At 40.2% G+C, this 19590-nt stretch overlaps 1 protein-coding gene across 1 annotated transcript in view; it reads right to left on the reverse strand.

Moving 5' to 3' along the window:
- Positions 1–19590, reverse strand: part of NCKAP5 (NCK associated protein 5) — a 908330-nt gene that overhangs the window by 452844 nt on the left and 435896 nt on the right. Inside the window, exon 4 of the mRNA XM_054722813.1 lies at positions 16137–16200. Within this exon, the coding sequence (XP_054578788.1) occupies positions 16137–16200 (64 nt within the window). The remainder of the gene's footprint in view (positions 1–16136; positions 16201–19590) is intronic.

Genomic DNA, 19590 nt, shown 5'->3' on the forward strand with positions numbered 1-19590 from the left:
TTTCCTATTCTTTTCTATTGGATTTTTGGTCCTTTGACCCTCCGTTTTAAGGCTTTTTATATACTAGGTATATTAGCATATACGTTCTAATGTATGTTCTAATGTTGTGCCCCAGTATATCAGTCATCTTTTGACTTTGTTAACAGTGTTTTCAGTCAGCAAAATTGTTGAATTTTCATGTGAAATGTTTAAGACTTTTACTGCACCTGGAGTTTGAGTCATAGTTAGAAAGTCTTTCCATCACCAAAGTTGAAACATCTGTTTTCTTCCAGTATGTATATCATTTATAGCCCTAATCCATCTAGAGTTCATCATTTAAAGACAGATTTTTATGGTCATGATTTAAGACCTCTTATCCATTTATTCTCATAACATTCTGAGAATTGTCTTGATTTCCTTCTGTGACCTAGACCAAGGCTAGCTCCAGGGGTCATACACAGAGTCACTAGTGGAAGAGAAACAGCCCATCGAAGCTTTATGTAATCCAATCATGTTTTCTTCTTTCCCTTATTTTGTCTCTTCTGCTTGAGTCTGCCTCTGTCTGTCTCACCATCTCTCCCCCTACAGATGGGAAGCTAGAACTCCAATGATAAGCCTAATTGGGTTAGAGGCGGCAACGGAATGGCTTCCTGACAGCCCATTCTTTATTTGAGGGCACGATCTGAGCTCCACACACCAGCCCTCATTGTGAAGTGTGGATGCCAGTGACCATGGTAAATCCATTAATAGGACTTGCTTCCCATTATTGGCACCATCTGAGTCTGTTGAAAATCTTAACTAGGAGTTTAATTTCTCTACAGAAGGCTTTAAATTAATTAGGGGTTTACATGCTAACAAAGACCCTGATACATCCATAAATCAATCCAGTGTAGGAGGACTACGCAGGGAGGACGTCTATTCATTGGAGACCTCAAATCCAGGATCCCTGTCGGGCACCCAACAAAAGGGTGCAGGTGTGGAATAGGCCACTGTGACAAGGGAGCCCCAATAATTATTTTGCATCACTTAAACCACAGCAGGTAATATGGCAAATCAAAGTCCCAGGCGCTAGCAAGTGAAACCCATGCTACCGTGAAAGGCCACATCATACCACGTTAACCTCTATAAATGAACTGCCATAACACTGTGATTTATTTTATACCAAGTCCAAGAATTAAAAAGACATTGATCAAAATGATCTCCTTTTTTCCCCTTTTGTTATAAATAAAAACTAACAGATGGAACCACTTTCTTTTTTTTTTTTTAAATGCACCAAACATCACTTTAAGACCTTTGAAATTGCTAATGCCTTTCATCAAATACACTCCCTTTAAGATTTACACTTGAGTTCTGGTTTTGGACTGAATGCCATTATATTCCTTTTGTTAAACATAGCATTTGTATTTTGAACCAACTTTAAAACTGCTTAACAATTATTCCTAACCTTACACATTTCCATATAATAGCACTTTTCTTTCCTCTGTGTTCTTTGATTAGAAAATACCTGTCGAAAGAAAATAACCACGAATTCACTTTTAAATGACTCTGTACTTCATTTGTCACAATATTGTCTACATCAATATGAAAATCATGAGTGTGTGCACATGAAAAAAAATAGACTATTTGTTTTAAATTTATTCTGAAATTCTGCTTTAAATGTGGATTTAGTCTCTTTGCAACAGCCTCTGCAGTATCTTCTTTGTCCAGCTGTTTAGACCCGGCTCCCCTTCCCCAACCACAGGGTCTGACCTACATGCCAGAAGCAAATGCATTTAAGTCTGTGTAAGCAATATTCTCCCATTATTTCCTCTTCGGGCTGAAAACTTCGTTATTACACCCAACGCCCCTCCCCAAGGTGTTAAGGTATCAGTATTTTAAAAATATAAAACTCAAATGTCCCAATATAAATATAACATCTCAAAAGTCATTGTGAGCTTAAACTAAATAACCCAGGTTGCAGATGGTTTCAGTTTGGAAATAATGGAGTCAATACTATAAGAATTTTAGTGACACAGGAGGTTTCCCCCTATATATGATACAGTATAGTGTGTGTTTTCGGTCCACCTGCAATCATACATAGCATTTGGTGAGGCTAACAATGACTCAAGCCCTGCGGAGTTCATTGCCATTAGAAGCAAAGAAAAACAACAACAAACCAGAGCACTGTGTGCCAAAGAAAGGGGATTTACTCGCAGTCCCTATTCTGTCCCCATCCCTCCCACCACTACGCTGTGAAGAGGAATGAGAGGAAGTGGGCTCCAGAATGCTCTTCCCAAATCATTCCTGTGCAGCCTCCCTCAGCCTCACTTGACCCCCTTCAACTATACAGCTGTCCTCCGAATGAAAACAAGCACGGTGCCAGCCATTAAAAACAAAAACACCCCAAAACTTCCTTGGATCCCATACCTCTCTCCAGCTATCACCTTAATATTAGGCTGCTTTCATACTACACGTTTGTGAAAAGTGGTTATGTATTTGAAGTCTCCACTTCTATTCCTGGTATTTTCTAGTCTAGCTTTCCATACCTGGGAGGCTCCAATGAGGCACCCCAAAACCCATCGGGTGGTGTCAGAGAAGGCCAGACAGGGAGCCAGGACTTTCATCCCTGTCGGGTGGTAAGGAGCTCCCGGATTCCACAACGTGAGTGGAGACCACCTGAGAAGTCTAGACTTCTCCCTCTGCCCAGAAGTAACCAGCCCTCCCCCACCAGGCTCTCCCCATGAGGGTGATGTCCAAGGAGCCTAAGGGAGAGACAGCATTTTCACCATTGCTTAGAGGTAATGAGGCCAAATACCCTTAGTGTCAGTGAGGGCAATGCGGGGAACAGTAACAAGGCACTCCTACCCCTCTCGCACCAGGGTGGGGTGATATCAGGGCAGGCCTAGTGGAGAGCTGGCACCCCCAGTAGCAATGAGAAGCGCCACCTCGGGTGTCAGTGGAGGCTGATGGGGAGCCTGGGCTTCTTCCCTAACCTGGCAGCACTAACAAGGCAGAGCCTCCCGCTCCTCCTGCTGGGCAGTGTCAATGGAAGCCTGGCAACCCAGGAGGTTCCAATAAGATCCAGAGTTTCACAACACACACCCAATTGTCATTGAGAAAATGACTCTTCATACAAAAAAACAAGAGCTAAAATGGAATGAAAAAGGCAATCAATAGATGCAACCCCTAGAAGACAACTTCTGAAAAAGAATGAAGTTGGAGGATGTACACTTCCCAGTTTCAAAACTTACCACTCAGTAGTACTTGTGCCACTTTATTACTGCAGTAATTAAGACAGTACTCTACTGGCACAAGGATAGACATCAAGGTCAACAGGAAAGAACTGAAAGTCCAGTAACAAACCTTCACATTCATGTCAACTGATTTTAACAAAGGTGCCAAGACAACCCAATGGGGGGGAAGAACAGTCCTTTCAATAAATGACGCGAGAAAAAAATGGATAGCCATGTGCAAAAGAATGAAGTTGGACCCCTTCCTTAAACAACACTAAAACTAATTCAAAGCTTTTTAGAGATAAAACCAAAATATATGAGAAAAGAAAAAATAGATAAATTGGAGTTCTTCAAAATTAAAAACTTACATGGAATGCATAAATCACTTTGGGGTAAGTAGATATAATTATGGTATTGAGTCTTTTCCTCCAAGAATATAGATATATCTCTCCACTAATTTTGGTTTATCTTTATAATGTTTAGTAATTTCTGTATCAATACAGTCCTAAAAAGGAATGTATGCCTCTTTAGAAACTATTTTAAGCACTATCTTCTTAAAGTACACTTCGTAAGATTTAATGACTGATAAGTAGGAATTTTGTTGACTTTTGTATATTCATTTTATATCCAACAATCCTCTAAAAATTTATCTAAAGAGTCCCTTCGATTTTTTATTTAGATGATCATTATTTTTAAATAATACAAACTGTGCTTTTATTCCCAACGCTGTTATCATTTTCTTATTTGGTTGCACTTATTAGGACCAGACACACAGCAATGCACAGAAGCAGTGACAGGAGGAGTCCTGCTCTGGTTACAGATTTTCAAAGGAATGCTTCTAACATGTCACCATTAAGTGCAATGTTTACTGAAGATTATCAATCAATTTCCTTTGTCAATAAGGAAATTCCCTTTTATTCCTGGTTGACTACATTTTTTAAAATTATCAAAAACTGATATTGCCGAAACCGGTTTGGCTCAGTGGATAGAGCGTCGGCCTGCGGACTGAAGGGTCCCGGGTTCGATTCAGGTCAAGGGCATGTACCTTGGATGCTGGCACATCCCCAGTGGGGGGGGGGGGTGCAGGAGGCAGCTGATCAATGTTTCTCTCTCATCGATGTTTCTAACTCTCTATCCCTCTCTCTTCCTCTCTGTAAAAAATCAATAAAAAATATATTTAAAAAAATAAAAAAATAAAAAAAAACTGATATTGACTTTCATCAAATGTTATTCTATATCTATTAAGATGGTGTTTTCTCTATTTGATCTATTACTCGTGTCAATTATATTAATGCATTGTCTAATTTTAAGCTATCTTTGCACTCCTGAAATAAATACCATTTAAAAGAAGCCTCATAAAAGTGAGTTGGCACCTAGCACTCAGATCTCGGTTTTAAATACCTTTGTGCATTAAAAGGAACCAGTGCTCCTTGGAAAATGGCCATTTCTAAGACTGTAACAAGAAATACACAAATGAGCCTGAAGCATCATGTATGCCAGAAAATAAGAAAATACTGAGATAAAAAACAGAAAAGGAAGGGAAGAAAAGGAAGGGAGGAAAAAGAAAGGAGGGAGGGAGGGAGGGAGGGAGGAAAAACAACACAATGGTAGGAGTATGTTTGAGAGATAAATTTGCCAACTAAAAGAGTTCCTAATGGCCAAAACTGGAACAATTTGAGCAACACAATAAAGTAGTTTATATTGGTTTAAATTCCAAAGTATAAAGTAAATAGCTATGCATGCATCGTGATATAAATAACTGAATAAATAAATAGGGAAGAATACACAAATGTTCCAGGCAGAAGAATTCAAAATAATTTATGCAGATACTTCACCCTCAAGGAGGTGGAGCACAATGCTCTCCATCTCAAGTATGGGCTGTGCATGGTAACTTCTTCCAAAGAGGACAGTAAGAAGGGGGTGAGGGGAGAGGTACGTCACAGTGGAAACCTGACAGACATTGCTTCAGCCAGGTGACCATGCTCACCTACACAGTGACAAGTCCAATTGATAATATGCAACCTTGATAGGATGTAATTAAAAAGACATTTTAACTTGTGGTCTACTTTCCAAAAAATATATCCCAATCTAATCATGAGAAAGACATCAGACAACTTTCAATGAGACAAATCCCCCCAAATACCTAACCAGTTCTCAAAATGTCCAAGTTCGTCAAAAACAAGGGAAGTCTGAGTATCTGTCACAACCAAAAAGATCTTAAGGAGATATGACAGGTAAGTGTAATGGGTCCTGGATACGATCCTGAAATGGAAAAAGGACATCAGGTGAAACTAATGTATCAATATTGGTTCATTAGTTGTGACAAATGTACGATGCAAATGCAAAATGTTAATAATTGGGGAATCTTGGTATCTTGGTATGCGGCATATGGGAAATCTCTGTACTATCTTTGCAATTCATATATATATAAAACTTTCCTAAATGTTGTTTATTTTAAAAAGTGAGTTGGGGATAGTTTTCTCATTGTCTTTTTCAGCACCAGTTTGTATAAATAGTATCTCCACACTAAAGGTACGCTTGAACTCCGCTGTAAAATCATCAGAGCCTGGCAGCTTTTAGGATGCATATTTTTAAAAAATAGCATATAAATTTTTAAACAACTATAAAGCATAATACAACTTCTACAGTTATAAAATATGGCCTTTTTTTTCATCTAAACTCACCTACTTCCCTTTTCTAAAATTATTTTGAAGCAAACCCAGACATTACAGCATTTCACTGGTAAATATTTCTGTATGTACACCTAAACAATGTGGACTAAGAAAACCACAACCATAATACCAAGAATATAAATGAATATTAATGATAATCCTTAATATCATCAAATACCCAGTGCTCACATGTCTAATTGTCTTATGATTGTTATGTGTATGTGAATAAATTAGTATTGCTAAAATGTTTTCTAGTTTCTTTCTTTATTTTCAGCTTCATTGGCTTCTGTTTTGTTCCATTATTTCTTTCTCTTCTTTCTTGAGGTTTATTTTATTATTCTTTATTAGTTCTTGAGTTGGAGATTAATCAATTTAAATCTTTTCTTTTTCTATCTACTCCATGCATTTAAAGTGATACATTACACCATAAATATTAATTTTATATCTCATAAGTTTGTATATATTTGGTCTTTTCAGAGTCATTCAGCTGAAATACTTTTAATTTCCCTTGTGTTTGTTTAAAATGAATTACTTAAAGTATTTTACTGAATTTTCAAAGTGATCCATTTTTTGGCTGTTACTGATTTCTGATATCATTGACTATAGTCAGGGATCATGAAAAGTATGACATTGATGCATTTGTATAATAACTATTCTATGTTATAAATTTCATGGAGCTAAGACTCCATTTATTATTCTCTGCTGGATATGTTCTATAGATAAATGAGTAAAGCAAAATGCAGGGCCTATTTCCAAAATTTAGTAAATATTCCAAAACCTGTCCTAAAGTTTGGTACCTACCATTCTAAACTCTTAGAAAGTCATGTCCACTTGGCTTTCTAACTTACTAAGTTGGCTTTTGTAAGAAAGAAAAAAAAAAACACTCCTGGCTCTTTTTCCAAATATATATTGTAGGTATATTTTAGCCAATGTAAACCCTGAGAATGATGCTTTTCTCTTTGGAGGAGACTTTAACCTGAGCTTCCTTGACTGTTTTTAACACCAGTAAATTAACAAAAAGAGACAAGTGCAAACTTTCCATGCTGATAAAATCCCAGTTTTTTTCCAAAATCAGTTGCATTTTTATACATTGATAGTAACAAACTAGCAGAAAAAAAAATTAAGAATACAATCACATTTACAATTACATCAAAAAATAAAGTGGGGGGGAAAAAGAGACATATGTACTACTATTTGTAATACCATAAACAATAAAATTTTTTAAAAAAAGAAAAGAGCTAGGAATAAATTTGACCACGGGGGTGAAAGAACTGTACACTGAAAAGCATAAGACCTGATGAAAGAAATTGAAGAAGACACAAAGAAATGGAAAGGTATTCCATGCTCATGGATCAAAAGAAAGAACATTGTTAAAATGCCCATACTACACAAAGCAACCTACAAAGTCAAGGCAATCCCTATCAACATTCCAATGGTATTTTCCACAGAAATAGAACAAACAATTCTAAAATTTGTATGGAACCACACAAAAGAAAGAAAAGAAAAAGCCCAGAATAGCCAAAGTACTCTTGAGAAACAGAACAAATATGGAGGCATCACACTTCCTGATTTCAAATATTTTACATAGCTACAAGTAATCAAAACAATTGTATTGGCATAGAACATAGATCAATGGAATGAAATAATGAGTCCAGAATTAAACTCACATACATGTGGTAGATTGATTTATGACAAAGGAGCCAGTAATATAAAATGAGGAAAGGAGAGTCTCTTCAATAAATGGTGTTGGTAAACCCAGATATATAAGAACCCAAATATATAAGAATTCAAAAAACTCAAAAGCCAAAAAATAAACAATTCAATTTTTAAAATGGGCAGAGGATCTGAAAAGACATTTTTCCAAAGAAGGCATACTGACGGCCAACAAGTCCTTGAAAAGGTGTTCACATCAGGAATCATGAGGGAAATGCACATCCAAACCACAATGAGATATCACCTCTCACCTGTCTGAGTGGCTGTCATCAAAACACAAGTAAGAAGTGCTGGCAAGGATATGGAGAAAGGCAACCCTTGTGTACTGCTGAGAGGAATGTAAATTGGTGCAGCCACTATGGCAAATAGTATGGAGGTTCCCACCAAAATTAATAATAGACCTACCATATGATCTAGCAGTTCCACATCTGGGTATTTATACCAAGTTGATAAAATCACTGTGTTCAAAAGATGTCTGCACCCCCATGTTCACTGCAGCATTGTTTGCAAATGTCAAGGCATGGAAACAATCTAAGTAAGATGCCAATGGATGAATAAACTAAATAGCCATACTTATTATACATATGCTATATAATAAAGAGGCAATATGCAAATTGACCATCACTCAAACACACAAGATGGCCACCCCCATGTGGTCAAAGATGGCCACCCCCATGTGGACACAAGATGGCCACCACAAGATGGCTGGCAGGGGAGGGCAGTTGTGGGCAATCAGGCCAGCAGGGGAGTGCAGTTAGGGGTGACCAGGTTGTCAGGGGAGGGCAGTTGGGGGGGACCAGCCCTGCAGGGGAGGGCAGTTGGGGGGAACCAGGCTACCAGGGGAAGGCAGTTGGGGGTGACCAGGCCTGCAGGGGAGGGCAGTTGGGGGGGACCCAGGCCTGTAGGGGAGGGCAGTTGGGGGGGACCAGCCCTGCAGGGGAGGGCAGTTGGGGGGAACCAGGCTACCAGGGGAAGGCAGTTGGGGGTGACCAGGCCTGCAGGGGAGGGCAGGTAGGGGTGACCAGGCCAGCAGGGGAGGGCAGTAGGGGTGACCAAGCCTGCAGGGGATGGCAGGTAGGGGTGACCAGGCCAGTAGGGGAGGGCAGTTAGGGGCAATCGGGCTGGCAGGGGAGCAGTTAGGCATCAATAAGGCTGGCAGGGGAGTGGTTAGGGGGTGATCAGGCTGGCAGGAAGAAGCGGTTAGGGGCAATCTGGCAGGCAGGCAGGTGAGCGGTTGGGAGCCAGTAGTCCTGGATTGTGAGAGGGATGTCTGACTCCCATTTAGGCCTGCTCAGAATATTATTCAGCCATAAAAAAGTAGGAAATCCTTTTGTTTGCAATAACATGGATGGATCTTGAGAGTATTATGCTAAGTGAAATTAGTCAAACAGAAAAGACAAATTCTGTATTATCTCACTTATATGTAGTATCTTAAAAAACTGAACTCAAAGATATAGAGAATAGATTAATGGTTGTCAAAGGTGGGAGAGGGTCAAAAAGTAAAAATTTTCAGTTATAAAATAAAGAACTCCTGAGTGCATAATGTATAGCATGGTGACTGTAGTTAGTAATAGTGTTTTGTACCTTTGAAAGTTGGCAAGTTTCTTGTGATGAGAGCTAAAGAGTTCTCATCACAAGAAAAAAAATGTGTAACTGTGTGAGGTGATAGATGGTAACCAGACTTATTGTGATGATTACCTCAAATCCTAATATTATGTACCCAAAACAAATATGCCAACTATACCTCCATTTTTTAAAAAGCTTAATTCACCTTTCCCTATCCAACCTTGCGTCCTGGACTACCAGCAGTTAGAAAGTAAGCTGTAGCACACACTGGGCTAATGTGAAAACCCATTTTCTAATTCTACCAAAACCCAAGTCTGACCCTAAGAAAGCTAGGAGAATTGGCATTTTTAGGGACTATAGCTTCATGCCCCTCTTATTCCTGGGTTTTCAAACTCTGACTTTCTCCCTCTTGGTGGCCGTCTGTCTGTCAGAGGCCAGATCCTACAGCTGTCTAAACAGCTGTTCAGCAATGGCAAGGAGAAGGGCACACTGGGCAAAGTCCTGATAGTTCACCAAGGCAATGACCCTTGGGTTTTGTGCAGTGTTCCTGTTTTCATGTGTCTCTTAAGTTAAAAGAAATTATTTCTTCTTTTTTAATTAACAAGTATTGGACACTGTGACTTTTGCTTTTTACAAGTTACTCAAAGGAAAAATATGCTCACATGTGTTGAGGGCAGAGAACAGCAGGTTAAAAGTAAGACTAGGTGGAAACCTCTCAAATACTATGCAGATGTTAGAAGAGACCCTGGCTGTTAAACGGAAATCCCCTGGAAACCAGGAACAGATACAGGCCCAGGAGTGAAGTTTCTTCCAAGTGGTTCTGTCCACATTAGTATCAGCTAACCCAGCCAACTCAGGACTAGTGCCATAGCTGACTGTCTACACCGAGGCACTGAAGAGCAAGACCTGGGGAGGGCTACTGATACTGCAAGTCTGCCTCATTCTCCAACAAGGACGGTCCAGACGTCCCGATCTCCCTACATCCTCAAGCTCTTCTTTCTCTCAAATTCCTTATCCAACTGTAAATATCTCAACCTTTGATCATTACTCCTTGGATGTGCATTGTGCAAGATAAACAAAAAGGAGGCATGGTTATGAATTTAGCTGGTAGGACAGTAGGGTAACACCAGGCCAGTGTCTGAATAGGTGGATGCAGGAAAGAGGGCATCTTCTAACCAGGTAAGCAGGGACCCTGTGTCTCCTTAGTGCCTTTAGATGTGTAATGAAGAAATGGTATCTTTATTTTTCCCAAATAGAAAGTAGTCACTGGATGATAAGAAACCATAGAATGCTGAGGTACTGAATAATTATAGCCCAAGCATTTTAATAAAATTGTGCTTGGTAGGATATTAGTGCTCTGCAGATACAAATATCTCTTTAATCAAAAACAAAGATGAACTAACAGTGGGGAGAAGTAATATTCTTCTAAAATAAAACAAAAATAAACATAAGAAAACAGCAATTCTATTTAAGCCATCCTATCTAATAAAAGGGTAATATGCAAATTAACCATCACTCCATCACAAAGATGGTGCCACCCATAGCAGCTGGGGCATTGGACGCTAGCAGCATCACCCTGGCAACGAGTCCCATCATCCCGTGTGCCCTGGCCCACAGAAGGAGGGAGGGCGGGCCTCTGGCCAGAGGCTGGCCAGGGCACAGGACACTGGCATCGTTGCAGGCCAGGCTGAGGGACCCCGCCCCCCCATACACGAATTGTTTATATAACTTGAAATACTCTAAGATATTTTATTGTATCATAAGTACATATAAAATATTTTTGCTATTTAACAAATACATATTACTAACTCTTACTTCTATTCAATAAGTAAAATTATCTTTACTAGTTTGCAGAAAAAAATATGATCACAAGAGCTCTGGATGGTATGTTCAGTGGTTAGAGTATTGCCCCAAGCACCAAAGGGTTGTAAGTTTGATTCCTGGTCAAGGTCATGTACCTGGGTGGCTGATTTGATCCCTGGCATGCAGGAGGCAGCCAGTTTCCCAGTCTCTCTCTCTCCCTTTCCATCTCTCTCCATAAAAGTGAATGGAAGAGTATGGTTAGTCCAGTAATTGATCTATATTGACATCCATATTGACATAGGTATTTGGACTATGATAAAGGTTAAATGGCTCAATAAATGATGCAAAATGACTAATGATTTGCAAAAACATTATTTTTAATCCTTACCTCACACCAATTTAACTCTACCCAGAATTTTCAAAGATTTACATGCAGAAAATAAAAACTATATATATTCTAGAAGATCATGAGAATGAATATCTTTATAACTCTTGGGTGGAATGGACCTTTTCACATATAACAAAATTTAAGATGACATTGGAGTCTGAAGGACAGAATAGATCTTGCAGTAAACCGAGCCTGTGAGAGGAAGCACAAGCTGAAACACAAATTTCCCAGAATTAAGAGAAATATAATCTTATAGCCATTTGTGAAAAATACTGAAAGGTAAGTATGTAAACTATGTTTGTAGTTATTTCATGGAAGGAAGAGTTAAGAACAAAGGAAGCAAATATGAAACATCTAATATTGAAAGAAAGCCTCCCCAAAGACTTGAGTTAACAGAACAATAGAGCATGCAGAATCCATACAAACCAATAAAATACCATGTCCAAGTTCATACAACTAACAGCTGGTAGAGCTAGGCTTTGAATCCAGACCTATCTCATCCTCAAGCTCATGTTCTTCCTCCCACACATGTGTCAACTTGTCATCAAAAGGGAACCTCTCTGCAGGCAGTGTGGTACCCTGGAGTGCATCCAGATCAGAAAAGGAACATTATTGGAAAACCTGGTGAAATTCTAATAAAGTCTGGAGTTTAGTTAATACTAACATGGCAATGTTAATCTCTTAGTTTTGATAATTATATTATAGTTACGTTCAGATGTTAACACTACAAAACTGATTAAAGGGTATGCAGGTGTGCAACTTTACTGAAAGTCTAAAATCATTCCCAAATAAAAAGTATGTTAACAAAATAAAACAAATATCAAAAGAATGGTGCCTTGGGTACTATTCCTAAAACGTATAAGTAAAGAGATTTATTGCATTAAGTCAAATTGTAATAAAGGCATGCTTTGCATTAAAGACATTACTTATAACAGGTTCATTGACTATAACAGGTTTAATGATTTTAAAAATAACTACAGTAGGTCCTCAGGTTACATTGAGATCCATTCCTATAGCGCAACGTAATGCGATTTTCGCCATAAGTCGGAACCCACCTACATAAGCACCTAGGTCACTCACATGGAGCACATACACAGCAGTAATGAAGTGAAACAGCCAAAAAAATTTAAAAGAAAGATTCCTGACCTTTACTTGTGGTAAATAAATAATAAAAAACATAAAGCACATATGTCGAAATGACGGAACTTTTTTTTTTTTAATAAATAAATGGGAGATGGCGATGTAACCACGAAAGGACATACGTCGAGTCCGACGTAACCTGAGGACTGCCTGTACCTGCCTCAATTATATAGCTTTTTTGAAAATATTGTTTAAATAACTTTTTGAACACCATTTCTCTTTTCGTGTGGATCAAAATATAGAATTCTATATATATAGTAGTCTTTAAAACAAAAGGTGATCTAGTTGTGATGAAGTCTTTTCCATTTCTGCTACAGGCATGACAAAAGTCCTGGGCTTGGAACAGCAAGAATTAAATTTGGAGGATTAATAGAACTGCCTGATTTAAGGAGCTGTCAGATGAAAGAACCAGGACTTCAGAAATAAATGAATCCTAAGAGCAAAAAAGCTCAAGCCTATAATTAAGTAGAAAACTCAGGGGGGTTTGACTAGGTAAGGAAAGAGGAAAAAATATTGAAAAACAAACAGAATAAAGGACATTAAAAAAATGAGGGCTTATGGTGTCTCTATGGAATGGAAGTGTGATAAATTATGAAAGGGGGAAATAACAGTAATATGAACAGCGGTAAATCCAATCAAATCTCAGGCTTCCAAAGGCGCCAGTCACCCAGAGCAGGAGCCAGGGAGCCCCGGGGAGATTGGTGACTTACCCTCTGCCCCATCACTGCTCTGACATCATCTTCTACTGTTTGCCCTCTCCCTCACTCCCCACCAGCCATCCGTCCCATGCTCTCTCAGGCAGCAGCCTTTGCACTTGCTCATCTCTCTGCCTGGAATGCTCCTCCTGGAAGGGGGTGCATGGTTCACTCCTGCACCCACTTTGATTTTTGCTCAAATACTAACTTTTCAGTGATTTAATACTGAAATTAACATAGCTATGCCCTAAACTCCCCACGTCCCCTACCTTGATATTATTTTCTCATGGCTATTCTCACTATCCAACACTCTAATTACATGGAATGTATGTTTCCACAACTTCTAGAATGTAAACTCTCAGACTCTTGCCTGTTTGTGTTTTTGTGTGTGTTTTTTTCACCACTGTTTCTCCAGTGCCTAGAATGTTGCTGGACACATAATGGGTGCTAAATCAATCAATGCATAAATGTGACTCTTTCATTACCGCCATTAAATTAAGAGTAATAAAACACCGGAAATTTTTCCAAAGTTATTTGATAGCAATCGAAGTTACCTTTTTGTGTGTGTTTTCTGCACTGAAAAATTACTTCTATAATGTTTTAAAAGAGGGTTTTGTTTTGTAAAAGACAAGAGAGTTAATCTGTGATGATTTCATCTCCGGCCCATTCACTGTCAGAGTCAGAAAAATATACTCTTCAGAGGCCTGTTCTTTTTATGAGCTTAAGTATTATTTAGTTATTAACAGAAAGGACTCAACATCATACAATCTTTCTATGAAAAAATGTCCAGTGGCATGATCCACGAAGCTGATGGGATCATGGATCATACAATTCCAACCTCCTAGTTTTAAAAATGAAGCACCTGAGACCGGAGAAAGCCTTCCTCCCTGTCAGTGGAGCACAGCTGAGGAATAGGAATAAGCCCTGAACAAGAGTGAAATACTGAGGAATGGCCTAGCCCTCAACGTTTTGCAGGAAAACACCAGATTGAAGGTTTTCAGTTTACCATTAGACTAAACCTTAATTTTCTCCAACTTATTTCCAACTCTTTGCTCAAAAATGCTTGTGAGCGGTTGCTTCATATTATTTGAACATTCAAGGTCCTCTTTGCGTTAAGATCAGGAGCAGAGCAAACCACATGATCCCCTGAGTATTTTAGCTGCTCCACAGCCAAGGTACCTTCCAGGGCCCACTCAACATGCATCCCCTTGCTGCAGCCCGTTGCTATCCCTCTTCAGAGAAGTGTGAGGCCAGCATATTTTAAAAACCTTACTCTTTTCAGTGGCTTGATTATCAATTAACTCTCATGAAATCAAATGGCAGCAGCTTTCAGGATCTAAAAATGCATCACTTCCCTTTTTCAAAAAAAGTTAATTCTTTTGCTGAAAAATTGTACATGTGCTATTGTATTGTCATAAGTGGGGAAAAATCTGGCATGAAATTTCCCCCCTCAGAGGTAGCAGCAGCAGTTAATCCACATATGCACATGGGTCGCCAGACAGCTATCTCCGGTGTTAGAGTAGAATACAGGCACATACTCTGGCAAAGACCATACATAAAATAAAGTTGAAATGGACCAAAACAACCACACTGACTTTTAGTACAGTTCAGAACGCAGTTTTCTAAATGACACGTGCTGAAAAGGACAGGGAGAGATGCCCTTCGAACAGCGAGAAGAAAAGAATAATATACAATGACATTAGCAAACATCTAAGTGTCCCTTAGTGTGGTTTGTATTTGAGGTCTGAAGAACTGAGATGCTTGACTCAGGTTGAACTGTCCTTATCTGAAAATCTAAGATTGCTCATTTATGGATATTGTGCTCACAGCAGGAAGCCTGGGCATTCAGTAGACCAAGAAAATGAAGCCTTATTACCATGTGAACATTTGAACATCCTCTTCAAAGCCCAAATAGTTATTTTTCATAATCTCTTTGTCTCTCCCTCTCTCTCTCATTCTCCTCTCTGTATATGGCAGAGCTGTCTATACTACATTATAAACACATTATGTACAAATACAGCATTCAGTTTGCTGCAAGCAAATATTTTTTTAGCTATCCTTCATGAGACAAACGCCTTTTTTAGCTATCCTTCATGAGACAAAACACCTTTTTTAGCTATCCTTCATGAGACAAACGCCTTTTTTAGCTATCCTTCATGAGACAAACGCCTTTTTTAGCTATCCTTCATGAGACAAAACCAGGGACCTTTGGAGGGGGTGCAGGATCAGGGTGGAGACCTTTGGGGGGGTGCAGGATCAGGGTGGAGGCCTTAGGAAGGGGGTGCAGGATCAGGGTGGAGACCTTTGGATGGGGTGCAGGATCAGGATGGAGACCTTTGGAAGGGGGTGCAGGATCAGGATGGAGACCTTTGGAAGGGGGTGCAGGATCAGGGTGAAGGCCTTTGGAAGGGGGTGCAGGATCAGGGTGGAGACCTTTGGAAGGGGGTGCAGGATCAGGGTGGAGGCCTTTGGAGGGGGTGCAGGATCAGGGTGGAGACCTTTGGAGGGGGTGCAGGATCAGGGTGGAGACCTTTGGAAGGGGGTGCAGGATCAGGGTGAAGGCCTTTGGAAGGGGGTGCAGGATCAGGGTGAAGGCCTTTGGAAGGGGGTGCAGGATCAGGGTGAAGGCCTTTGGAAGGGGATGCATCATCAGGGTGGAGGCCTTTGGAAGGGGGTGCAGGATCAGGATGGAGACCTTTGGAGGGGGTGCAGGATCAGGGTGGAGGCCTTTGGAAGGGGGTGCAGGATCAGGATGGAGACCTTTGGAGGGGGTGCAGGATCAGGGTGGAGGCTTTAGGAAGGGGGTGCAGGATCAGGGCGGAGACCTTTGGAAGGGGGTGCAGGATCAGGGTGGAGGCCTTTGGATGGGGTGCAGGATCAGGATGGAGACCTTTGGAAGGGGGTGCAGGATCAGGGTGGAGACCTTTGGAGGAGGGTGCAGGATCACGGCAGACCAGCCAGGACTTACCATGGCCCCCTCACTTCTCCTTTCGGCAACTTCTCGCTGCAGTCGGGCCACAGCCAGCTTCTCCCTGGAGAGACAGAAGGGCAGGGTTACTTGGCCATTCTTCTGGGGTGAGGGGTGCACTGGCATGGCTCAGAACATTCTTTTGAGGCCTCAGAGGAACTCCTTCCTTGGTTTAGCTCACTTCCTCCACTACACTTTCTATAAATATTTAAAGTGAATGGTCATTAGTGCATTGTTTTCATTGAGTGTCATGAAAGAGATTTTTTTTTTTTTTTTTTTTTTGCCTGGGATTCAAAAATAGCCAAAGTAATGTTGAATAAAACTTTAAGTTCATTAACTTATAACATTTGTAAATAAAATTTCTGTGTCCTTTCTGTACCAACTTTGCTCATATATATTTTTAATTATCTTTATATCTTTGTTGCTTTATATTGATACTGAATTTTAAAAAGCAAATAAAACATAACTGTATCATTCTTGAAATAATAAGAGAAAATCATTTGCCAGATTTGCTACGTATTAGGCACCCTGTGGAAACTTTTACCTGGTCTTATATGAGCCTGATAATAGTAGGTTTTATTATCCCCACTTTATAGATGTGGAAACAGGGGCTCAGCGAAGCTAAGTAACAAGCCAAGCCCCCGCTGGTATGTAGTATATTAGGATCAAAATTAGGTTTTCCTTACTTCAAAGGCTAATAAAATTTTTACATATCATTTTTCAGGAGCCAGGAAAAATTCTGCATATAGTATTTCAGGATCTAGGAAATATGTAGAATGAAAAATCAGATTATTTATTTTAGTATTCTTTATTTTACAATGGGGTTCTTTTAGTATCTTTCATAATTGTAATTCTGATTTCACTTTCAAAAAAGCTAATATCCCAAGGGATTTTAAAAATACTTTAAAAAGATAGATATCTGCATTTTGGACAGCTTTTCAATTATTCTTTAAAAAGTTGATAAATGAAAAAATGGGTGAGTGAGTTCTTCCAGTAATCCTCAGATTTTAGTTTTCACAAGGGGGTACAGGATAAGGTCAGAAACCTTTGGAAGGGGGTGCAGAATCAGGATAGAGACCTTTGGAAAGGGGTGCTGAAATGTTTCTACTTGTCCCTTAGATGTTTCTACTTCTATGAAGATGTTAAACTACTAGTATTTTAATGATATTACATCCCTCAGCCTTCCCTCTACCCAGGATCAGCTACCTGCAATGAGGAAGCAACTCAATTCTCAGATAGTGAGAGGGTTTCTCCCCTCCTAACTGGGCCTTTGAAATGCCTATGACTGCCGGAAAGGTATGTGCTGGGTTCCGGCCAAGATGGCAGTGTGGGTAAATGTGGTCCTCAAGTCCTCCCACAACCACATCAAAATTACAACTAAACTACAGAACAACCATCATTCAGAACCTTCTGAAATCTAGCTGAACAGAAGTCTTACAACTAAAGATATAAAGAAGCCACATCGAGATTGGAAAGAGGGGTAGAGAGGTGGAACAGGCTAGTCCCATACCCATGTGTAAAAAATCCAGAGGGATATCCCAACTGCAGAGGTCCCTCTTGAGGGTCGAGGGGACCCAGCCCCACATCAATCCCCAGCATTCCAGAGCCAGGAAGAGAAGGTCCAATAACTTGTGACTGTAAAAACCAGTGGGGATTGTGGCTGAGTGAGACAGAGGCTGCCGGAGTCCCAGGGAGTTCCTCTTAAAGAGCCCATTTCATGGACTTACTTGTATTCACTCACTCTGAAGCACTGAGGCAGCAGCTTGAAAGGCATTAGGGGCAGACAAGGAGGAACTGAATTATCTGGCATCAGGATGAGAGCTGGGTAGTGGCAGCTTTCTTCCAGACATAAGTGCTGGCAGAGGCTATTGTTCCTTTGCTGAGCCCTCCCCCAACAGAGTGGATGGGCACCATTTCTGAGTCTCCATCAACCAGGCTACCACTGGTGATTACCCAAGACCCTGCGTCACCCACCTTACAGGTCCACCCAAGCTGTTACCAGTGGCTTTTTCATGCCAATGGCCAGTCTTGGCTCATGTTTCAGACTTTCCTAAAATTTCTCAAAGCAGCAGCATTTGGCCTCAACATGTTTTGTACCCCTGCTAAGTGACCCTAGGCCTGGCACTAGCAGCAGCCAGCTTTGGTTCTCAGCTTGGCCTTTGCTAGGCACCTCCAAGACCAGCACAAGTTGCAGCCATCTGCAGATCACTTTGTATCTCAGGCCAGGTGGTACCGGGTAGGACAAGGGTAATGGCTGACCTTAGCCTGCACCTCCTGGGAGGCCTTGGAGCCACCTCCACAGTGACACACTTAAGAGGCAAACAGAGAAGAAACCATAGCCCCACTGAGATAAGTTCTATTCCTTGGAATGAGACTGGCACAGCTGGCCCTCAACAGTGGTTTCAGCCAGTTTTTACAGCCGATTGTCTAGGGGTAAATCCCTCCCATTGATGAGCAAATGGCAATCAAAGCTTAACTATAATAGAGGGTGTATACAGATTACAAGGGGTCACACCTGGAGTGCCCAGCTCTAGTGCCACTGGACCCTATAGGACACCTACTACATAAGGGCACTATATCAAGCCCAGGAGACATAGCAGCTTTGCCTAATTCATAGAAACAAAAACAGGGAGACTGCCAAAATGAGGAGACAAAGAAATGTGACCCAAATGAAAAAGCAAAACAAAACAAAACAAAACAAAAAAAATAACTAAACAAAATGGAAACAAAAAATCTACTAGATGCAGAGTTCAAAACACTAGTTCAAAATACTAGTAGATGAAATTAATGAGAACTTCAACAAAGAGAAAGGAAACATAAAAATAGAACTAGAAAACATAAAAAAAAGTCAGAAAAGAAGAATACATTAACTGAAATGAAGGCTACATTACAGGAAATCAATATGGAGTAGATGAAGCAGAAGATCATACCAGAGATTTGGAATATAAGGAAGCAGAATACACTAATCAGAACAGAAAAAAAAAAGAATCCAAAATAATGAGGATAGTTTAGAAGCGTTTGGGACAACTTCAAGCATACCAACATTTGCATCATGGGGATGGCAGAAGGAGAAGAGAGAGAACAAGGAAATAATAACCTATGTGAAAAAATAATGACAGAAAACTTCCCCAACCTGGTGAAGGAAATAGACATACAAGTCCAGGAAGCACAGAGAGTCCAAAACAAGAGGAACTCAAAGAGGCCCACACAAAGATACATCATAATTAAAATGTCAAAGATTAAAGACAAAGAGAGGATCTTAAAAGCAGGAAGAGAAAAGCCATTAGTTACCTACAAGGGAGCTCCTATAAGACTGTCAGCTGATTTCTCAACAGAAACTTTTCAGGCCAGAAGGGATTGGCATGAAATATTCAAAGTGATGAAAAGCAAGGACCTGCAACCAAGATTGCTTCACCCAGCAAAGATATCATTTAGAATCGAAGGACACATAAAA

This window comes from Eptesicus fuscus, chromosome 11, assembly GCF_027574615.1.
Source record: "Eptesicus fuscus isolate TK198812 chromosome 11, DD_ASM_mEF_20220401, whole genome shotgun sequence".
In the NCBI taxonomy this organism is placed as follows: Eukaryota; Metazoa; Chordata; class Mammalia; order Chiroptera; family Vespertilionidae; genus Eptesicus; species Eptesicus fuscus.